The sequence below is a fragment of the Phaseolus vulgaris genome, chromosome 7, assembly GCF_051622355.1.
Source record: "Phaseolus vulgaris cultivar YP4 chromosome 7, ASM5162235v1, whole genome shotgun sequence".
NCBI lineage: Eukaryota > Viridiplantae > Streptophyta > Magnoliopsida > Fabales > Fabaceae > Phaseolus > Phaseolus vulgaris.
Window position 1 is genome coordinate 2869453 of NC_143504.1, and position 23987 is coordinate 2893439.

At 27.9% G+C, this 23987-nt stretch overlaps 3 protein-coding genes across 3 annotated transcripts; 2 read left to right on the forward strand and 1 right to left on the reverse strand.

Moving 5' to 3' along the window:
• Nucleotides 1-7730: 7730 nt before the first annotated feature.
• LOC137827850 (aerobic coproporphyrinogen-III oxidase (DUF1218)) lies at nt 7731-9558 on the forward strand. Its single transcript, XM_068634204.2, has 3 exons — nt 7731-8506; nt 8587-8792; nt 9059-9558. The coding sequence occupies exons 1-3, from the start codon at nt 8414-8416 to the stop codon at nt 9351-9353; spliced, it is 594 nt and encodes a 197-aa protein (XP_068490305.2). The 5' UTR covers nt 7731-8413; the 3' UTR covers nt 9354-9558.
• Nucleotides 9559-10750: 1192 nt separating this feature from the next.
• Nucleotides 10751-11360, reverse strand: LOC150025727 (uncharacterized). Its single transcript, XM_090304666.1, has one exon. The coding sequence runs from the start codon at nt 11298-11300 to the stop codon at nt 11016-11018; it is 285 nt and encodes a 94-aa protein (XP_090160792.1). The 5' UTR covers nt 11301-11360; the 3' UTR covers nt 10751-11015.
• Nucleotides 11361-15526: 4166 nt separating this feature from the next.
• On the forward strand, nt 15527-17255 carry LOC137829617 (Reticulon family protein). Its single transcript, XM_068636460.2, has 5 exons — nt 15527-15706; nt 16213-16393; nt 16502-16631; nt 16723-16792; nt 16902-17255. Exons 1-5 carry the CDS (start codon nt 15619-15621, stop codon nt 17069-17071), a joined length of 639 nt encoding a protein of 212 aa, XP_068492561.1. The 5' UTR covers nt 15527-15618; the 3' UTR covers nt 17072-17255.
• Nucleotides 17256-23987: the final 6732 nt, after the last annotated feature.

The following is a 23987-nucleotide window of genomic DNA, read 5'->3' on the forward strand; positions in this document are numbered from 1 at the left end:
TCTTTCTAGGCCAATAAAGTGTCTAATATCATTGAAAGCAATAAGCAATGCAATGTGATACTCACTGATACTGGAATACATATCCACTAAAAACAAAACCATGGAAAAAAAAGAACACAATTAACAGGTTCTAAGACATTAGCCTTATCTTATACTCGAATGAGAAGAACAAACTGAAAATATATAGATCAACATGATTATGGAAATGAAATCTTACTCTATAATTTAAATGCAGAACTTGCCTAATTGTTATCAGAATATATCTTATCTCTTGTTTTAGTTTGATTTAGGATTTAGGATAGATTTTATCATTTATGTTCTGCCAATTTGTTCAACACAGATTCTATAAATGTACTGTAAAGCATTCAATTCATACCTTCTCCAACATGGCTTGCTCATTTGATAAATGACGACACCATTACCTACCTGGCCTCAAATCTCAGTGATTATTTCTGCTACATGCATTTATCTATTGATAAAAAAAATTACCATGTCTCTGAAAAACCACCATGCCATAAACTTACAATCATTTCTTCATTATGTTGATCTTATCATTCACAGTTTTATGGCACTCTAACCCAATTTCTTAAGATTCTCTCTGACCATTTCATGGTGACAAGGGTGTTTCTGCTAAAAAAGTAATATTGTTGAATTTTTTAATTTGCCTATAGGGTTGGAATTTGTGAAGCTTCAACCTTTCCTATGAAAACATTCATTGAGGATTCTTACTCAAAAGACTGTGTATTGGGTACCTCACTATTTCCTGAAAATTGAGTTAAGCACCATCCACCTCAGAATTGTTTTCATCACAGTATAATTATTACAGAGCTATTACAGAAAATTGATATGGAATGGAAGTGGTAAAACCATAACCAACTTCGCTTTCATCCACTGCCATTCTTCAATCACAAGATGGTTGAGCTGCCACTGATTGTACAAAATACAGAAGCATAATTAGAGCTCTTGAATATCTCAATCTCACAGGTTCATCTCTCTCCTTTTCTATCCACAAATTGTCTTAATTCATGCCTAAGTCAACAACACTACATTTTCAGAGCATTAATCTCATACTTCAACATCCAATTAACTATGAAATTATGCCCTACCACCAATGTGTTGCAAAGGTATTTAATGCAGAGAGTGATATAATTAGTTGAGGTAGCTAGATTATTCAAGTAATGCAATTCAAATGCATGAATACTTGTCTTTTTCATTCTCAATCAATCACTGAATGAAGCTGTTTATGGTATTTGAGCTCAGAGCTCCATTAGTAAAAAACATTTAGATTAAATAAAACTACTAAATTTTTTTTGTCTGATTATAATTTTTTAAGAAAATTTTTTTAGGATATTAAGATGGTTTTCTTTATATTAAATGTTTTTATTATTATATAACAAATTTATGTATGAAAAGTGAATTACATTGCTCAAATGTAGTAACAATAAATAAAATACTCTGTAAATGGAATGATTCTTTCCTAACCAAATTTTAGCGTTATATAAAATTATGTGTATTGAAAAGTTATATATTAAAGTACAATAGTTTTCTTTAATATAGTTCAAAATAGAAACATTTCATTTATATTAGGTGATTAAAGTATAAAAATGAATAAATAAAGTATATTTTTGTACTTTTTTTATTTAAAAATGACTTAATTATGTTTTCATTGCAGAAGATATTTCTCTTTCAAAACCATTTGTTAAAAATATTCTTATCTATGCCAATTAATAAAATCTTTTATTTTTATTCTTTAAAAGTTTCGCCATACATGAATTATTAAAATCACAGCTTTTTCATTTCAGGAAAAATTAAAGATAATTTATTTATACAATAATTCATATAAGAATTTACAGAGCAACCCTTTTTTTTTTCTTTTATCCCTTTCTATCAAATCATTTATTACATCCTATATTTCTCTCTGTTAGTTGTAATATTTATTATATAGTATATTTGATCTAAAATAAGTACTTTTAGTCCTTTTTTAGCAAGTAAATACGTGATTTTTTTCTCAATTATAAGAAATATGATGCCATTTCTATATCTACTAATTGATAATTTTATTTTATTACATCCTTGAGTTATTTCTAAGGTTATTATTGAAACACCAATTTTTTTTTAATTTTTTTTCTTGAATTATGAGTAATATTATAAGCATTTTTTTTAATAAATTAAGTTTAAATTATGATACTATTAAATAAAATTAACTAAAATAATTTTTCACAATAAATTTCTTAATTAATTATTTTTACATTTTAAATTAAATGTAAGCATGAAAAAAAAAGATAAATAATCTATCAAATTTATTAAAAATCAGTTATTTATGAAGAGTTTTCTGTATATTTCAAAATTAATCAATCAAAGCACTTTAAAAACATATTTTAACTTTCAAACATTATTCGATAAACAAATAAAAATAACTCTTTAAGAATAAATAAAGAACTTTTATTAGAAAGGTTTGATAAGAAATTTACCTTTAAGATATTTGGTGGAGATGCTGTATAATATTTTGTTTTTAATTTTTTTGAAATATTCATGAATAGGAGTGATATTCTTTCTTAATATTTCTATAACTTAGATTTTGTGTGTTTATTTAGTAATTTGATAGTAGTTAAATATTAGTTATTATAGAGACTAAATTAGAGAAAAAAAATTTGATTTATATATTAGTTTATATTATTGGTAAATAATTTCTAAATTGGTATCTAATTACCTACCAAAGTTTTAACTACCAATTATTTAGATTCTAAATTTGGTAGAAAAACATTGTTGCTAATTAGATACCAATTTAAAAACTATTTAACAATAATATAAACTAATTTAGAAATCAATTTTTCTTTTTTCTAAAATAATCTTTAATTTAATCACTATAGCAACTAATTATTTTTTATTTTTAAATATTAATTTCTATTTCATTATTTTCTTGTATTAGTATATGTATATATAAGAGTTTAAGAAATAACATGTGGATTACCAATGCAGGTTTGTTAGAAAAGATATTAAAGAGGAAAAGTTATATGCTACAATTAATACTTTCAAAACACATAACTCATGTTTATTGTTAGAAGACGAAAAATACGATTCCAATTAAGGTAGAAAGTATGGTGGATGATTTTCAAGGTTATTTGGAGTGTTAAAACTCTTTTAAAGCTCATTATTTTTTCCTTAAAAATAACCTTAACATGATTCAAACATTGATGAGTTACTAAAGAATACATAAATATTGCTAATAAAGGTGTTTGGTGTCTTTTTTAGAGTGGGTGTAAATCATATAATCATACACATTTTAACAATGTGTTGCTTGTGACTTGGTAATTTACAGTTACAATCCTAAAAAAATTTAGCTCGTGATTAGGCTATGTCAAAATAATGTTATTTTCAATGGGTTGAAAGTATTTAAAAAGTGTAAAATATCATTATTTATAAATCTTGGTGTTAAGATAAAACTCTCTTTAACAATACTTCATAATTTTTTTTTTATGACCAAGCATAAATACCAAGTTGTGTTAGACGTTATGATATCAAGTTATATTAAAAATATATGCATCACCAATTATGTTAGACATCCTACAATAATATTAGGTTATATTAAAAAGTATAAAGAAATTAACTTTGTTATACATCACATAATGACACCAAACTATATTAAAAAGCAAAAATATTTCACTTATTACGCATTTAACTATACTTATATATAAGTATAAGTAAACATCACACTCACATCTCAACATAACTTAATTTAAATATTATCTTATATAAACTTCAATAATAAATTAAGGTACTTTTTTTAATGTTTTGCAATATTTAAACTTAGTCACTAGCTAAGTTCCCAAAGTCGACATTTCACATTTCCAATTAAGTTATTCAGACAAGTTTGATTATTTCAACTTAACTTTTCTATTATGTCAATTTTAAACTTCAACATCAAGTTAAATTATTCGTACAAAATTTAAAATCTGAATTTAGTTTTTATTTTTATATTTGTTTTTTTATCGGATTTCCATAATTAATATTTATGTTATTAATTATACGTTATTCAATCTAGTTGGTTTGTATTGATCAAACTTGATCAATGACATAATCTTAAGAAAACTCTTGAAAACTCATTTCATGGACTTTGGAAAAATATTTTAAGATCTTAAATAACGATAACCCTTACATAAAAACATATCATGTTGTTGGTAAATTGGTAAATGTTCTCAAACAAAAATTTCATTACCAAAAACTTTGTCATCGTAATTAACAAGCATCACTCTCACTTAATGTAAACTGAAACACTGTGCCCAGTTATGTCTCAATCTTTTAAATCTTGATAAAACTTTATTATGCTCATTACATCAAATCAAACAAGTTGTACACATAATTAACAACATATTTTTTTTCAAATTCCAAATTTTGGAGACTTGTATATTTACTTTCGTTCTAAATACTCAAATTTTATCTTTAACTCGAGTTAATTATTACTAACAAAATCAATTACCTCCATTATCTTCTCCAAACTATTAGTTTATAATAACATGATATATAATAACTTAAAAAAATAATCATTTTATTTTAAAATAATTTCTAATAATATAAATGGTCTTAGATGATCTTATATGATATAAATCAAGGATCAATATATTTTCACTTTGTCTATCATAAAAAATACTTCAAATTATACTTGTTTTCTAATTTTTAATAAACTCTTATCTTATTATTAATTGACTTTAATATCACATCATTATTAAAAAAAATCATGAAATGAAAATTAATTTTTAGAGAAAAAAATAATCACTACGTTTTGTTTGTAAAAATAAGGGTGATAAAGACACTAATAATTAATGGACAAGTGTTCCAATGAAGAGAGAGTGAAAAATAAAAAAACGCCTTAAAAAATAATCTTCAATGGTGATACGTTGGTCGTGAAAAGCTGAACTTAAAGTAGTTTAGATACGAGATAAAAAAAAAATGGTGTGAAAGGTTATTAAAAAGTAAATTTTAATTATGTCTAATAAAATTGATTAAAGTAGAATTTATATTTAAAATATTATTATTTCTGTATGAAATTTTTAATAAAACTTATCAATTTGCATTGCATGTGAGATTGATAATGATCCGAAAATGATTCACGTAACAAATTCTCGCTATAAATATTATTTATGAAGCACCATGGCTTCCCATTTCCCCTTAAGAAGTTTAAATAATAAATAATTTTCTTACTTGAAACTTGAAAGTTAGCTTCTGTGTTGCATAAACAAAAACAGATAACTTTTGGCAACGACTTTTTTTCTTGTCATATTAATTTATTTAAAACAAACATTATATAACCAGTATAAGTACAGTCTATATTCTTACATTTTTTTATAACCATTAATATAAATAATATTTGTATATTTCTTACTACAATAAAAGTAGTAAATAAATATAAAAATTAAAATGATAGTAAAATAAGCATAAAAATAATTATTTGTATTTTTAATTAAAATAATTAATTTTCTTAATATATATAGCTAATAAAGAAGAGTTTATTTTTCATAATTACTTGTAAAACTAGTTACATTATTATTATTTATTATTCATTTTTGATAAACCAGTTATTACAACTTTAAGGGTAAAATCGTAAAAATATATATATACTAAAAACCTGTTTTACAGAAATATATAAATTTTATTAATTGTTAGAGGTAGAAAACACTTCAATCTTTTTTTCCCTCGTCTTCTCTTATTTTCATCTTAAACTTCTTCCAATGCTGTAATAAACAAAATTAGTTATTATTTAATTCCTAATGTTCGTTACTGTCTTTTTATGCTACACTATTTATAGTCACTACTTTCATCATTTTAAATAAATATAATTTAATTATGTATATCTATATATTATTTTTTGACATTTGGAGAAAAAAATACTAATAATTTATTAATTTGACAAGTTTAATTCAATTATTTTTTATTTTTAAAATTGATTTGTATTTTATGATGTATAAATGAAGAAAGTTAGTCTATTACAGAGATTTCATTTATGTTAAATAGCTTTGTGATTACTTAGAAGAAAGTTGTTCCTCTGTCGTGTTTTAGTTTTAGAAGAAACCGAGACTCTTATATTATCTAGATTTAAGTCCTGTTTTCCAAAGAGATATTTTTAACATTCGGGTGTAATTTTAATTATTAATTATTAAAATAAATAAAATTTAAAAAGTTATTAAAATAATTGAATTGTGACACTTTATTATGAAAAAGTTGTTAGCATGTTATATTATTTTAGTATAATCAAATTTTAACTAAAATTATATTATCTCATTACAACTAACACTTTTTTGTTAATTTTTAGAATTTTATTTATTTAAAATTATACTAAAATAATAAAAATTTCTTATATTATCTCATTACAACTAACACTTTTTTGTTAATTTTTAGAATTTTATTTATTTAAAATTATACTAAAATAATAAAAATTTCTACAAATGACTTAATTGTGAATTGAAATATGAGGTAAGTTGCAGAGCACGAAGAGAGTACACAGTAGACGCAATGGCGTGTTATGTGGCCATACAACACTCCTCTCATTGCTATTTGGTACCTGCCTTATTCTTTGCTACCGCTCCCTTCGTAAGCACTGAGAAATTATGCCAAGGAGAAATACAAAATGTATTTTGTTTCGATATACTCTTTACTCTCTCCTATTATTTAGAATAAGAACTGAGAATAACTTAAATACATTATTGAAGACTGATTTGAAATAAATAAAATAATATTAGTAATAAATTAGAAACATTATTTTTATTTAATTTAAATTAATAATAAAATAATATTTATTTATATTATTTGAAATCAAATCATTCAGAATATTGTTACAAAGTGTATTTTAAATCTAACTCAATCCCAGACTCAAATCCCATGAAACAGACTCAGACGAGATTTGCACCCACTTATACAATGAAAGATTTAATATCTAGTTAATGTGGATCTCCAAGTATAATTTTATTATATTTTTTATATCTCTTTAATTAAACAATCTCTATTTTTATTTTATTTAAGCATTTCCCCCTTTTTTTTTTCTCTATTTCCATCCTTTGCACTAAATACACCCTCTGATACCAATCCCAAAATTTAAGTTCTATTAAAATAGATTTTAATGCCTCAGAATTGTAATGATTATAAAATATTTTTATCGGTGAAATATGTTGAAGAGAAAATAAGAAATATAAAGAAAATAAAGGCAAAAAAGCTACGAAAGTAAGAAAAGATTTTGAAAATAAAAAGGAACAGGGCCACCTCACTGATTATAAACTTTTCAACAGTTTTTCTGTCTCACCAGTGAATTGTGCAGACAAGAGGTGTGTCCACAAGAAGTTTTTGTAACGAAGTGAAGTGTGTGTTTGAAATTAGAATGTAATCTTACAATTATTTTAAAGATTATACTTAAGGTAATTTAAATTAAATACATTGCATGAAAGGTAAATTATTTTTATTCACTAATTTCTTAATTAGTAAAGACACTATTTTTGAGACCCTAATATATTAAGAAGAGGGTACCCTTGAATGGAGGGACAGTGAAGGATAGCGGCGCTCCGACCAGACAACCGTGTTCCAGCTATTTTTGTTTTGACTCGCAGATATCGATCGCAGTAAGTAAGCGGGCCCCACCCACTCGAATCCTGGATATCGAGTGGGTCCCATCACCATCGTTTTTTGGTCACAGCTACACTCAATAAGTCACTCCATCATTACATTGTTTGTCTTTTTTTATTTCCACACACTCTATCCTAAACCCATCATGTTTCTTTTTTTCTCCTTCTCTCATTTCTTTTGAAACAATGACTCACCAAAACAAAACTTTTTCCACCACTCTTCACAAATGCCAATCGCAAACTCAACTCAACCGCCAAACGTAGTTTAAACAACCAAAACCTTTATTATTCACTTTATACATTTCTTTAGAGACAACACATATCATATTCAAAATTTAGTTCAAAATTGTCAACTAAAATAATACATTTTCATTCAAACTTAACAATTTTCACTTTACATATTTATTTAAAAGAGTTAAGTTCTCAATAACAAATAGGAATAGAAACTAAAAACACCGACATGATTACGGCATAGTCATCTTACCTTTTATTTTCTTATCCATTTTAATTTAAAATAGTTGTTCAGAAAATTACAAAATATAATATTTTTGTTTCATCCATTTTATACTTTCATCATTATCAATAGAAAAAGAGATGTTTGAAATTTAGAAAAAGGAGTTTGAAGTGAAGAAGTAGGAATAAAAGAAAGGGGAAAAAAGGAAGAATTAGGTTCACGAAAAGTGTGAAGTGAGAGAGTGTTAAGATGTTAAAGAACATAACAAAGGAAGAAGCACACAAAAACAGAGCAAAAAAGTAAGCATCAGCAAGTGAAGTGAAGTGAGAGAAAGGAGTAGCCAAACAAAACGATGGCAGTTTCTGTAACAATTTTGGTGCTCATAATCGCTCTGCATCTCATAGCCTTCGTCTTTGCCATTGGCGCCGAACGACGTCGTAGCGAGGTAACCCTCCCTTTCTCTCTCCTCTCCCTTTTTCTTTTCTTCAATTCAACTCTCAAATCTGATTCCTTTTCCGTTTTCAGGCCAAGGTGCTCCCCGACAAGTACGATGACCGAACCTTCTGCGTTTACACCACCGACGCCTCCACCATCTACGGCCTCGCCGCCGTCGCTCTCCTGCTCCTCAGCCAGGCCGTCCTCAACGGCGTCACTCGATGCCTATGCTGCGGCAAAGGGCTTGTTTCCGGTTGCTCCGCCACTTGCGCCGTCGTATCCTTCATCCTCTCCTGGTAACAATCAATTTAAGTGAAATAATCGCACTCTTCTAATTTCGCATCTAAACAATTAAACCCCTACGAATTCATCTAATTAATTGTAGAAACAAAAAATTAAACATAATTTTGAACCATGGTTTTCTGAATATACTTTCCCTTTCACTTCAGTTACATCAATTGTTGTGAATTGATTGGGCATTTTTCCGTCAGAAGATAAAAGTGGATGAAGATTGAAAAGTGTTTGATTTTGATTTTTTGAATTATTACTACTGTGAAATCAGGATTAGTTTTCTGGGAGCAGAGGCGTGTTTGTTAGCAGGGTCTGCGAAGAATGCATACCACACCAAGTACCGAGGGTACTTTGCGAAGCACGATTTGTCTTGTGCTACCCTGCGCAAAGGTGTGTTTGCTGCTGGAGCTGCCTTGACCTTGCTCTCCATGCTGACCTCCATTTTGTATTATTGGGCACACTCCAAGGCTGATACTGGTTTCTGGGAGAAGCACCGCAATGAAGGGCTTGGATTGGCCACACAACACCACCACCACCACCAAGGTGCCGACTCTGATAAGGCCTGATCATGATTTCTTGGTTTGAACGGGTTGGACATGTTTAGTCAATTTTGGTGGTCTTAATTTTGCTTTTGGATAAGGGATATTGGGGGATTAAGAGAAGGAAGAACAGTGTTTGCGAAACCTTCTTCTTGTATTAATGGGTGAATATATAGTATTTATGCTGTAGTAGAAGAATACTTGAAATATAAAGATAGATGGTGGTTTAATATATTCCAATCTTGTAGTTTCAAAGTTTTGATACATTCTGATTATTCACCTTTTAGTGTCTCACCTGCATGTGCTGTTCCGATAAAATCTCAGTTTTTTGTGGATCTTATTATGCCATATTAGATTTATGAACTTTGGTCAGTTTCTACCTGATGATGGAATGATCTAACTTAAGACGGTTCACACTTATTATCTCTGAAAATGTTAATCTGGTCCTTAAGGACCGATTCTTTATGCAAGAACCAGCTCTTCCAGTTGAAAATCATGTCAACTTTATCCAATGGTCATCATGATCATTGTAAATTTCCCAATAACTGCCATAGGAGATAATTGTAAATTTCTTACAATGTCTTTCAGTCGATATTTCTTAAAAAAGGTCAAATTGTTGCAAATTTTGTTATATGAATTTGGTGTTAATAGGCTTCTATGAAATAGTTGGGGGGAAATGTGATAGGTGGGAGCCAAAAATTGAAATATCTAGATATTTTGGCATTGAAATACGAATGACATATTTAAATCCTACCTATTTGGTGATAGTTGAGAGTGAAAGAGTGGAGGAGAGTGAAGGAGACATCCAATGTGTTGGGCTTGATAGCTGGGGGCAAAAGAGTCTCTGACTCGGTAGAATAGGGAACGGATAGATTGCTGTTGGGTTTTGTAAGAACACTGTTTCAATCTAATTATTACTGCAAAAGAAATTAAAATGTATTTTATTTTGAAAGCATTCTCTTGGTAAGTTTTATTCCGTTCACTCTTCCCTTCAACAAAATGACAAGTTTGGATGACAAAGATAAAAGATGACAAGTTTGGATGAGTTCATTCGGCTAACAAGCACGATTTAAAATAAGATTTTTTTTTATAAAACATGCTAACAAGCACAATTCAAAAAATATAACAAAAAAAATGTGTTTTCTTGCCAAAAAATAAATTATATCTGAAACTGAAATCATACTTGAAAACACAACTTCTCTATTTTAAAGACAGTGATTACCAAATCCTATATTTTTAAAAAATGTCCATTTTAATAATTTCGGAGACAAATTTCACCACTTGTATAAAAAAACCAACGTTAATTGGTGTGCTTTTTTACCCCATAACATAGTTACTCACTTTCCTATTTTTTATTTTTTTATTCTACACATACACTAAATAGATTTGAACAATTATAATACAATTTAATTATTCGTACGATGGAACAAGTAAAAGCTGGGCGTTCATAATCAGCAAACAAACTACACATTCACTGATAGATGCACATCATAGCTAGTACAATACAACATCAAATTCTCAAACACAAAGTGTGATTGTTGAAGCAGAACCACACCAAACTCAGTGACAACCAGAGAACCTGTCCCACTTCATCATCCAAAACAAAACAGAGGACATTACACTGAAAAACATACATAAGATACTCCGACAAACCTAATAATAGTTGAAGTGAAACATAGTGAAGTGTATCTAGCAAGTGGGGAACGGGGAACCACAAGCATTAGCAACCTTCCGAGCATTGGGAGAGTTAACAAGCCTCTTGAGGTTGGGGTCTTTCAAATACTGGCAAAGGCAAGGCCTTTGTTCCTTCAGTTTGCTACAACAAACAGATGAAGGAGAGCTCGAGGAGGTGATGGCACTCGCGCATGCACTCAGCTGCAACGCGTTACATGTCACTGCTGTCACACACAAATCTGTCTCAGCTACCGCCACCAAGGTAACCATGATGCACAGTGTTGCATATGAGACCTTCATTTTCAAATAGAGACCACAGGGATGTGCATAAGGGTGTAGCTTTCTTCACTATTTATAGAGGGAGAGGAACATGATCTAATACTATCATTTTTGAAAAGAAAAACAATTTATGTACTGCCAGATGATAGAAAAGGCGACGAGAATAAAGCTGATTAGACAACAAAATACAAAACTAAACACGTAATTAGGTATAAACAAGTTAACTTACGTGATAATCACGGTTAAAACATAATTGAGTCTCCGTTTGGACCTTAAAGTAGGTCTATAGCAGCCATAGTCCATCTAGGCAATATAAATAGCAGAGGAGGCACAACACCCAAGGTAACTATTCACTCCCTACTCCTTTGGTACCTAGCTCTCGGACTGACTTGATCGTCGGAGTGTCTTCGCAGGTACTTCTATCATCGTGTCCAGATCAAAGGAGATTCAGCCGAAAGAAACCTAACTAAAAAACCGGAAAAATAAGAAGATCGTAACAAAATGAAGTGTTATGCAGAGTTTAAGTCTTGTATTAATCAAATTACTGTTGTAAAAAAATGTATTTGTAGTTGTAAAAGGAATATTTAAAAATAAAACATAAACCTGACCTTAGGAGAAGGTTTCTGACTACTATAAAAGCCATTTCATGAAAGGGCAAGTGTTATGTTATGTGGAGGGGGATTAGTCTTAGAGTTGGGACCCTGAATTGACCTGTCATCATGAATTTTAACAGGACCCCATTTGCTTTATTATTTGTGTACTCATTTCTAATAGATTAGAGTTACAATAGATTAGAGTTACTGAGGCCATGCTAGGGGTTTATAGGTTTGGCACCATCATTATAAAGAAAACTGTCTGCCCAATCATTTAGATAAACAAGATTGATTATTGAAGTTTGTAGGATCATTTCATTTTAAGTATTTTCTGTTTCACTGTTTGGTTGAATCTTACAGCTTTGAACAAAATGTTTGTGTGAATTGAGAAAAGGTTATATTTATAAACCATCTTTCATTTTGATTTCTAAGCTGTGTATTTTGATATATTTAAACAAATCAATTAACAGATAGCTGAGCTCTCAAATATATGAGGACTTTCCTGATAGAAATATAAAAGAAACTTTAGAACTCAATTCAATAATATATGACAGAACAGTATCATAACTTTCGACATTGAAATACTTTAGTTTTTGAGTAATTATACAAGTTTGTTGATATAAACTGTGTTGCGTTAGAAATGTGTAACTTTATGTAACAAGTGTTGGTAAATATTAGGGAAGAAAGTATTAAAAATATACGTGATTACATTAGATCCATTTTTTGACGGGTTGTTTACGTTTTGATTAGGGGTTAGGTTGAATTCTTGGTAGATCAAAGACGTTTTAATGACTCTTTACCAAATAAGTTTATGAAAGTTTGGTTAAGGCATTGTCAGATAAGCGACTAGAGAGCCTAATTTATAGAAAAATCACTGCTTGAAAAAAAAAAAAAAAAACACCACCAGGTTCGTTTTTATTATACGTACAGTACCAAAACTTTTTTTAACAAAAATTTAAAGTTTTTGACAATATTTTAGTTATAGGTGCATATTTAAATTGTTTACTGTGGATGACTACAATTAAGTACATATTTAGTTTTGCATGAGATTAACTCAAACACATATCTATAATTGATATCTAAATTAAAATTATTTTAAATAACTTCTTTAATTTAACATTGGAAAAGTTTGAATCGAGAAATGGATGAATTAAGAAATAAGGTGGCACCTAATTAACTAACATAAGGCACCTAATTACCTAATTAACATCGAAATATATAGTTTTGAGTGTGTAGTTAAAAATGATTGAAGAGAAATTGTGTAGCATATGACGCTGAAGGCCGAATGACTTTCGGCGATGTGATGTATGGTCAACATTTTAGTTATTTCTCCAAAGACAAGTGCCAAAAGTAAAAAGAAAAAGAAAAAAAGGTCATCACATTTTATTTCCTCTAGGATCAATGTGGTAGGGGTAATTAGTTAATTAAGTAACCAGAAACCCAACCAATTTCCCATAGTTTGTTTCGTCAAAAGCAACCACAAAACTCTTTTTAAATTGTGTGCATGTCGATGAAAAAAAAAAATACACATTGGTTGGAAATCAGACTAGAGAAGGACATTTCATTATATATTGGGTACAAACCTCAACCTCATGAGCCGGTTTTATAGGGTTGAGTTAGGCTTAAAGTCCACTTCGTAACATGGTATCAGAGTCATTTCAATCATATCCTAGCGAGTGTTTATTGGGTTTATCAGGCCACCACCCATAATATGTTATTCCACGCACGAGCTTCTATCTATCACTTTCGGCGTGAGGGGTGTGTTGGAGATCCCACATCGACTATAGATAAGGATATTTCATTGTATATAAGTGAGTGTAAACTTCAACCTTGTAAGCCGGTTTTATGGGGTTGAGTTAGACTTAAAGTGACTATGCAGTAATAGATAGAATTTTGACCTATATTAAAGAATTTTTAAATAATAGTATACAAATATGAGCAAATAATTTGAAATATATTTATCTCGTATAAATATACAATTTTTTTTATCATAATTAAACTGAAATAACTACATAATCCGAAAATAAATATCATTTTATCATTAAATTATAATTTAGATTGATAGTTATCTACTTCAAGGGATTCTTTTGTCTTTTAGTTAAAACAATTGTAATATATCTATTTTAAATTTTGTTTTTATCAGTTACTTTTTGACAAATGAAAGTTGTTCATAATTTTTGTACACTGATTCCATATGTTCATAAATGGGACGCGGTCCGTCAAGTGCACTAGACAATCTAAGTTTTTGTATGGGCCGTACTAATATAAGTAGATCCAAACTCAAAAACTATTGGTTATTAATAAGTAATGTAATATTGGATTGGTATATTTATAATTGATAATTGATTGTGTGTTGAAAATATTATATAAGAATTTTATTTAAAAAGGTGCAGTTTAAAATTTACATTGCAAGAATAAAATACTCTTTTCATTAATAATTCATTTTTTTAACTAAACAATCGTACATTTTTTAATTTTAAAATAAAAAACTATTTTCACTACATTTCTTATTATATTTATTCTTATTTACTTACTATCTAATTGTAATTTTTTATTTCTTTTTTTTCTTGCAAATACAATATTAAGGATTAATATAACTGAATTTATGTTCCGTAAGTAGAAATTAGATATATGGAAAATAAAAGGAATATAAACAAGAAGAATGAATGAAATAAGTGAGAAAAATAAATTAAAAATATTAAAACATATACATAAATAGATAGAAACATGTAAAAAAATAGAGTGAAGATAACTAACACTACAAGAAAATTACTAAATATAAACACTATTAATGCATAATATAACTATAATAAATTTTATAAAAAATAAATAAGCACAGAGAAAAATGATATTTAAAAAAAAAAACTTTTTATCTTATTAGGCTTATTTAAATTACTATAGGTCCCAAATTATTCAATAATTGGATAGTTGGGATTACCACATTATTGGTTTAGGTTTTATTTTTTAATGATAAGTATTATTGCAGGAATAATATATATGGGCTAACGAGGAATGAGATCGTATATCGGAATTGGGTCCTTAAAAAACATGGGCTTTTATTATTTGGACTGTTTTCACTATTTATTTACACCAGAAAAAAAAAATTGTAATCTATAAATTCTTGGCCTCCATAATAATACATAAGAAATGAGATTTCTACGTAAGCAAAAGTTTCATCGAAGTTGAACTGCGATGGAGATATATGACATAATCGTTCTACCAAAAATTCATGAAGCCGTTTCAGCTTATCCTGAATTCGTCCCACGAGTTTCATGACAGTTGAATCACTGTGATGAGACGCAATGCAACATTATGGTTGTGAAACACGACAAAAGTTTAGAATTCGAAATCATAATTGTTGTATTGTTATGTGAACAATTTGCATCCAACACAAGCCTCTGTCGCTCTCAGGTGTAGATATGTAATATTCCCACGAAAAGTGGTAACAAAAAACAACAACATAGGATTAGACATGGTCGAGGGTAAACGTTAGACGCTAACAATGTATCTCAAGTCATGTGTGGGCACGAGAAAATGAAACTTGAAAAGCATGCCAAAGCCATACCTTTCCTCCCAGGAACGAGTTGATTAAATTTCTTGGTTACAAAGATTAGAACCATAACAACCTTTCCTACATTACATATATAAGTTGCCACCACCACACATGAATCACAATAGTGCCAGGAACTACCTCAGGAGAATCAACAAACACTACCAAAACATTTTCAATCATTCAATTCTTAACCATGCCAATCCGTTCCCGTGAGCCTGCACAAAGGCCAGGTTTCTTCAACCGTCAAAGACCACTGCATGCAGTTCTTGGCGGAGGAAAGCGTAAGATCTTTTACAAACTTCACCTCTTTCTTATCAAAATTTTAAGAAAAATGTTAACGTTCATCGTTTTTACATTTTTAATGCAACAGACACTTTCTCTTTAAAAAAGCTCCTTGCTTTTAAAGCCGAACTTTTAATAGCACACGCTCAAATATATATATTTTCCCACAAGTTTCATAGAAAAAGTTTAGACTAGGATTTACGTATTAAATTAATTTCCACCCCCTCAAAAGTTCATAACAAGAAATCATCTCTACGTTTAAGTTTTTGTCCAAAAGAGAAATAAAAGATGATCGAAAACTCCACAAGCCCTATCATTAAGTTAGATGTCAATTAGTCAGAAGTTAAAACCCTTAATAGTTTTATTGGTAGAAACTCTCCTAACTTTAATCCTAAGAATTAATTTGAGGGTTTATTCAAGATAAGCACTAAACCCAAACCATTCGATGCGAGCTCATTTATATTCCAAAGACCAAATGGAGAAAGATTGATATCTGATTTTGCAGTTGCTGATATACTTCTATGGAAAGACAAGATATCATCGGCAACAATCCTAGCTGCGTTCTCCATCATTTGGTTCCTCTTTGAAGTCGTTGAATACAATTTTCTTACCCTTCTTTGTCACATCCTCATGGTCATTATGCTCATCCTATTCGTATGGTATAATGCAGCAGGACTTATCACATGGTACGTAACGTAATCTTCCACTTTATATACATTAATTTATGCAGTCCTGAGTTTAATTGAAATCTTTGTTCATAGTTTGAGCAGCAAAATTAACAAGTTTCTTTGCAGGAGCCTGCCTCAAATCTATGATTTTCAAATCCCCGAATCCACCTTTAGATTCTTGCATCAGAAGCTGAACTCATTCTTGAGGAATTTTTATGACATTTCAACTGGGAAAGACCTAGCACTCTTCTTTGCGGTATTGAGAAACCATTTTCAGTTAGTCATACATATTTTGTCCGACAGTTTTCTTAATTATTTGTTTGTTACGTTATGTCATTGAATTTCAGACAATTACTGGTCTCTGGATTATGTCAGCAATTGGGAATTATTTTACCACTTTGAATCTCCTATACATACGTGAGATCCTACTTATTATTGTGTAGTTATCATTTATATATATCAAGATTCCTAATAATAATTGAACCTTATTATCAATTTTTTGTTGCGCTTTATCTTTCTTCTACAGTGTTCCTCAGCTTGGTGACCCTTCCCATTATGTATGAGCGATATGAACACGAGGTGAATTATCTAGCAAGCAAAGGAAACCAAGACGTGAAGAGATTGTTCAACACATTGGATAATAAAGTTCTGAACAAGATTCCAAGGGGACCTGTGAAAGAAAAGAAGAACAGATGAAGTTTAGATATGCAATATGCATAAAATAAAATATAAAATGTACCACTAATTGGCTAAAAGTGGATCCATTTCCTTTCTTAAGCAAAAGAAAATAGTGCTTGTAAATTTATTTATCTAAAAAAAGAAAATATTCTCAACAACAAAGGATGATGAAATAATTGATATTATTTAAAGAATATTACAACATTCAGAATTTATATGGAGAAGTCTCAGAGTAATTGAAGGTGACGTTATAACTTAAAATCTGTCTGGTGTTACTTAATTAAACAAGTTAATAAATGTGATTAAGTTACACATTAAAAAGGACGTGTCACTAGGAAGGGTGAGCTAGTGAAATAGGATTACCACAAAGGAAATGTACCTAAAGAAGCCATGTTAATTACCTTACTTTGTTGCACTTGTTTTAGGTTTGTAGCCACTTAACTCACGACACCTAATCTCCATAGTCCAACTCCAACAAAGAAGATCACTCATAAATCAGCACTATTTTCATAAGATTTAGTTTTTCTTTTTTTACACTATGTTTTGATGACAACTATTACCACTGTTTACATTTTGGGTGGCTGCAGGAGAATCATTTTAAAACAATAATTGGTGGGGTTGGGTTCCCCACTTCTTCTCTTTATTATTTGTAGACAGTTAGATGTCTTTTTCTATGGGCAAACAAATTAACCCACCTAATCCCCAACTTTAGTCTTTAAGCATAGTTACGCCCATTTAAATCATAACATTTTCAACTACTCATTCACACATCATGTAACTTCTTCTTCCACCACACCATCACACAAAAAATTGTGTGCACGGATAAAATTTAGATCAATATTTTTATTTTTAATTGTTATCAAAGATGAGAACATTTCATTATATTTAAGTGGATGCAAACCTCAATCCTACAAACCGGTTTTATGGGATTGAGTTAGGCTTAAAGTCCACTTTGTAATATAGTATTAAAGTCATTTCGAGTATATCCTAGCGAGTGTTTGTTGGGCTTATCAAGCATTCGCTATCGGACCGTTATCGGATCACCCATAATATGTTATTTCACGCACGAGTTGTCACTATCGATGTGAGGGGTTAATATAATAGATATGAGATATACAACTAATATGATATATTCATATATTATTGATCGGATTACTTTAACTTTTTGCATTTTTTAAAATTTTATTTTATTAATTATAAGATAACATTGGTATTCGATTAACGCGTATTTATTTTGTGATGAATAATAAATCAGGTATTTAGTGAAGCTGCGTAAATTATGATGCTCGAATAAAATATTAGTATTACCCATACACTTATCCAAACTTGAATTCAAGATTTGTTTAATCTAAAATAACTTTGTGTCCATTACTACATTCATTTATAATCTCATAGGATTGGTCTAATGGTGTAGATTTGATAGTACTATGTATTCAATGTATTGGTTGTAAGTTACAAGTGCATGCACCTCATTTCTAGAGTGCTTCTAAGAATAGTTCGGTTTCTTTTATTATGATAAATTATTTATCAAAACTCATGAATAAATATTTGATTGGAGGCTACTGTTTTTCTTTTGTAAGAAAAGTTTTACTGTGCTAAACATGATGTAATTAACTTTAACTTTAATGTAATCATATATATGATAAATTAGTTGTATATATAGTCTAATTAATTATCATTTGATACTTTAATTACGTGAATGTGCTTAGTCTTAATCCAAGTGGGAAATGCAACTAACTAAAAAATTAAATTAAAACAATATTGGTTTTGCAAGGTAAAGTGTGATTTGACCACAGATCTAAGTTATATCAACCGATCATTGTGGAAAGTTAGCTCATCGTTTTCATCAGTATTCTCTAAACCCATCATCATGGCTATGACTTTTACCAAACAAAAAAAATAATATTCCTTGGTCTTTTGGAATATGACGAAATATCCACTTCTGATTATTTAAATTTGGCCCAATAATTAACATCCAAGTATGGAAGATATATATATAACATTACATGTTTATTGTTAATTTAATTATTTGCCAAACCCTATTTAGGTATACTATTAGCAATTACTACAAATTTCAAATATTTTAAATTTCATATGCCCTTTCGTATACTGAGGATTTCATTTTTATCATGCAGTTCTCATATGACAATCCAATTCTAGATTATAACAGTTAAAAATAGAAGAAATAATTTTTTATATAAATGTGGGATTATATGATGAGATCATTTTTTTTAAAGGTGTTAAACTGGTGTCTTTAATTAATTATAAAGTTATCAAAGTGACATGTTTCTTCTTTAGCATATATATACTAACTAGTATTTTGTGTATCAAAAATGTTGTTTTGACAATGCGTGATTACATGATTGGAGGTAATATTATCATTATTGGAAAAAAAATGTACAAAATAAAACAAAGAAATTGAAGATAAAAAAGAACAGATAAAAGAAAACAAGAAAAAAGTGTAGAAACAAACCTGAAATCAAGAAAGGAGAATATAAACACACCACAAAAATAGAAACTACAATGCAAAAGTCAAACCACCCAAAATTTCTCACTAAAATTTCAGTAATTTCATTATGTTTTGTGGAACCCACAGTTAATTAAAATATTTTTTTTTACTACATCAAGGATTGTGAAGTGTTGCATTCTATTGTGAGCTTTTCAATTTTAAGAAAATAAAAATACCATTTTTATTTTATCGGTATAAAAATACATAAATTTCAATATTCTAAAAATATCACTAGTTTTTACAATATTAAAAATAATATGTAATCTTAATTATTAATAAACAGTTTATTTTTTAAATAAAAAAATGAAACGATGAAATATTATTAATTACATAATTGGATTTTCTTGCTAATTGGCGTGATGAAATTAATGCTCTCTCTTTCTGAAGCTCATAATATATTATAGTGTCTCTTTTCTAAAAGAGGTATTGTCTTTAAAAGATCTTCTAAGATATTTAAGGTGTAAATATTAATCAATTTTAATCGATAATTTAATATGTATAACTTCAAATTCCTTTTGATTGGAGAAGTACATTTTTTATTTTATTTTGATATTCATTAATAATTTTAGGATTGTTTTCTCACCTCAAGTTTAATATTTATAACCACCAAAATTTGGTGATCAATATATTTTCATTTATAGAACATATTTTTAACTTCTACAATTAATACAATATAATTATCTCTTTTTAATGTGTTATGTATAGTAAATTATTATAAATAGTAGTTTATCATGTTACTTTTTTTACACCAATTTATTGTGACTATATATAGAGAGAGAGGCCGTGATTAACATTTCTTATACATTTTGCAAACTATAATAAAAAAAATTGAACAACACTTTGAAATAATAATATCCTTTATGCAGTTCTTTAAGTAGTTGGTGAAACTTTGTCCAATAGCATAAAGATAAAGGTTTGTGTACATCAAGATTTAAAAAGTTGTAAAAGCGACATTAAAGTTGTAAGAAATGTCTCAACCAAATTACTGACATAAAATTTTACTTATATTATTTGCACAGTGTAGTTTCGGATAGATTTATGATGTTCGAAGTTATTACACTGTTGTCTCTATATGCTTAGAACACACCTATAGAAAAATGAACACACGCATTAACTAGATTATGTAAAGAGTAGACTTGACTTTTGAAGTCAAGAAAAAAAAAATAGACTTAACTTTTGAAGTTAAGAAAAAAAACTATTAAAGTAATTGAACTATCACTAAAAATTATTAGAAAATTATTAAATAAAAATTAACTTTAAAAAAATTATTAGTTTCTAATAGATACTATTTTAGAGAATAATAAAATTATTAGTATCTAAATTAGATTCTATTATTGATAAATAGTTTTTAAATTGGTATCTAGTTAACTACCTAACTTTTAACAATCAATTATTTAGATTCTAAAGTTGGTATCTAAAACTTTGGTATTTAATTAGATATCAATTTAGAAATTATTTATCAATAATAAAAACTAATTTAGATACCAATAATTTTTTTAATCTCTAAAATAATGTATAATTTTGTCAATATAAGAACTAATTATTTTTGTCTCTAAAATTGGTTTCTATTGAATGATTTTTTTGTTGTTGTGTATAGTATCCACATTTTTATACATAGAATGTTGAAATTTAAAAATAAAATTGTTGAATTTAAATTGTAATAATTTAAAAATTACACCTACCTATCTCATAATTTTATCCTAAATAACACTTAATAGTTTGAATGTACGACCTTCTACTTAAAATTTTAATAAAATAACAATTGCTCACTCTCTAAGTTTTGAAACACGCTCACTTTTTTTTCTTGCATTTTCTAATAAAAGAACATTAATCTCTTTATGTTTTTAATAAAGTATTTCTAAATTCTCTTATTTTTTAAATAATATATTATTTTTTATATTAAATTTATAAAAATAAAAATAATGTTTTTAATATAAAAACAAATAAATTTATATTTAAACCTATATGTGAGTTATAATTATTTTAGTAGACTATATAGACTAAAACATTAACTCATTTGACAAAAATAACATTAATATTGAAAAAAAAACAATTTTAAACACAAAATAACATTGATGATATTGATTAAAAGAAATATTATAGACATAAACCAAAATAGTGAGAAAAGATGTGAAGACTGTGACATAAGATATTATGGAGATGAAGTTATTTGGTGAGTTGATGATTGATGAATGTTGTGTTGTTATGGTGACATGAAAGTAAATTTTGGAAGAAAAGAAGAGTAGATAATGATTGTAGTAAGTCTTCAACTGAGAGAAAAAAAGAAGGGTTATTATGACGCATGAGGTATGGTTATATGATGAGTTTGGTTGAAGTGATGATGATTGTTGTAATTTAAAAAGTTGAAGCTAAGTGGACATAATAACTGGATGTGGAGAAGCAACTTAACAGAATTGGAATAATGATAAGCTTATTATATAATAGTGGCAGGCAAATCATTGACGTTGCCAAACACAACTCTACTCAAAACAACAATAATAACAACTCTTTTCTTCCATGCCTTTCTTTGCCTCTTCTTTTTCTCCTATAGTCACTACTTCTTAAACAAAAATTACCCTAATTATTTTTTATAATATACTCCCTCACACACATATGTTTGTATTAATTATATTTTATTCAAAAATTAAAGTTGATAAATAAGTAGTATGTTATTGTTTTTTTTTATTTGTTCTCGAAATAAAAGGGATTGAGATAACTATTACCTCCTGCGTTAATCTATCGTCACATTCTTTTTTTCTTCGTTTCACTTAACAACTTTGTCTCTTCTTGAATTACTTTCCTCTACCAACTTCTTCTCCTTTGTATTCATGGTCAGTACAATTAATATAGATAATGATAGATAATAACATACTTTTTTTCTCAAAACTTATAACTATTTATATATGTGATTTATTATGGGTCTTATTATTGGACCAGATTAACATCTCTACCATAAATAAGAACACTTTACCTAAAATTTATTCATTGTTAGATAAGGATTGAAAAATGAGGGCTGATTTGTGTAAAGTGCATGAAGTGTTAATTGAGTATCTTAAACTCGTTTTTTTTCTTTTAAATAACACTAATTTAGTAAAAGAGATTATAAAAGGGAATACTTATAAACAACATATAATTATTTTTTATTTCATTGATTTTTTTTTAATTCTCAATTGTCATGACATTATTTATCTATTTATAATTTTTTTTAAATTTTATCTTTCTTTCTATGTCGTATTTTTTAGTAGATGTTTTTTTATCTAAGAAAAAAAAATCATATAATTTAGTTGATTGACCTATGAAATTTTGAGTTTTCATTATCTTTATTTGCTTGGGTGAAAAAATTTGAAAAACATGACTGCATTAAATGTTTTTACACGTTTTAATGAGATGGTGAAATGTGAAAAAAGATAGATTACGATAAATAAATCTTCACAGGGTTAAAAAAAAATATAGATGCATTTTTTCCTGTGAAAAGTGCAACTAATATATTTTTATTGTGAGTTTTAACAAAAACCCGAATTAGTGTTGTTCAATCATATATGAAAGGATTATTATATATAATAATTATTTTAAACATTATATTTAACATAAATTATAATTAGTTAATGGTATAATTTTCTTGACATTGACCGTGTATAAAAATAGAAGTTTTTATATAACCGGGCATTTGTTAAAGTAGTTTTTTAGTCATTGGATTATGTAATCTATTTTATTAAACATTACTATTTTAATCTAACATGTTTGATTGAAGTTTTCATGGAACCAAATTAAGGGCACTTAAAAAAATTTGCAGAGAAATATTTTTTGTCAGGCCTTTTTTGCGACACAGCAGGTAACTTCTACTTTTTCATTAATTTATATCTTAAGTTCTTTTTTTTTACTAATTTTCCTAATTAATGCTAAATTGAATAAGTATCAGATACTCTATATACTTTGTAAAGTGCATTTCAATTTGTATTTTTGAATGAAGATAATCAATGTTTCGTTTTCAATTAGAATCTAGTTAAAGAGAAGAAAAGAAAATATAAGTTATACAAACTAAAGATTGGGTTTAGAAGTTTTTAGTCCTTGATCTACCCAAATTAAATAATAGGGTTTGTCTTTTGTATTTTTATATTAAAGTGAATTTTGATGTGAGAGTATTTTAATCAATAATAATAATTTTAATAACAGAAAACATAACAATGTTTTACTAGAAATTAGAATTCTTAAAAAAGATGAGTTTTTCATAAAAAAGGAGCAAATGTTAATAAAAAAATAATATATCACTCGAAAGATTTTTCTTGATTTCTATTTAATTTGAAAATATATAAATGAAAATTTGAAAAAATAATTCTTAATAAACTTTTTTTATCAGAAAAAAATAATAATAAATATATATAAAATACTTGAGAAATTATCTATTAATTAACTACATAAAAATCA

Bases quoted from the DNA above. Each gene is read 5' to 3' on its own strand.
- LOC137827850 (XM_068634204.2), top strand. From the start codon at position 8,414: ATGGCAGTTTCTGTAACAATTTTGGTGCTCATAATCGCTCTGCATCTC. The intron at 8,507-8,586 runs GTAACCCTCCCT...TTCCGTTTTCAG, and splicing joins CCGAACGACGTCGTAGCGAG to GCCAAGGTGCTCCCCGACAA. The intron at 8,793-9,058 runs GTAACAATCAAT...CTGTGAAATCAG, and splicing joins GTATCCTTCATCCTCTCCTG to GATTAGTTTTCTGGGAGCAG.
- LOC150025727 (XM_090304666.1), bottom strand. From the start codon at position 11,300: ATGAAGGTCTCATATGCAACACTGTGCATCATGGTTACCTTGGTGGCG.
- LOC137829617 (XM_068636460.2), top strand. From the start codon at position 15,619: ATGCCAATCCGTTCCCGTGAGCCTGCACAAAGGCCAGGTTTCTTCAAC. The intron at 15,707-16,212 runs GTAAGATCTTTT...CTGATTTTGCAG, and splicing joins AGTTCTTGGCGGAGGAAAGC to TTGCTGATATACTTCTATGG. The intron at 16,632-16,722 runs GTATTGAGAAAC...ATTGAATTTCAG, and splicing joins ACCTAGCACTCTTCTTTGCG to ACAATTACTGGTCTCTGGAT.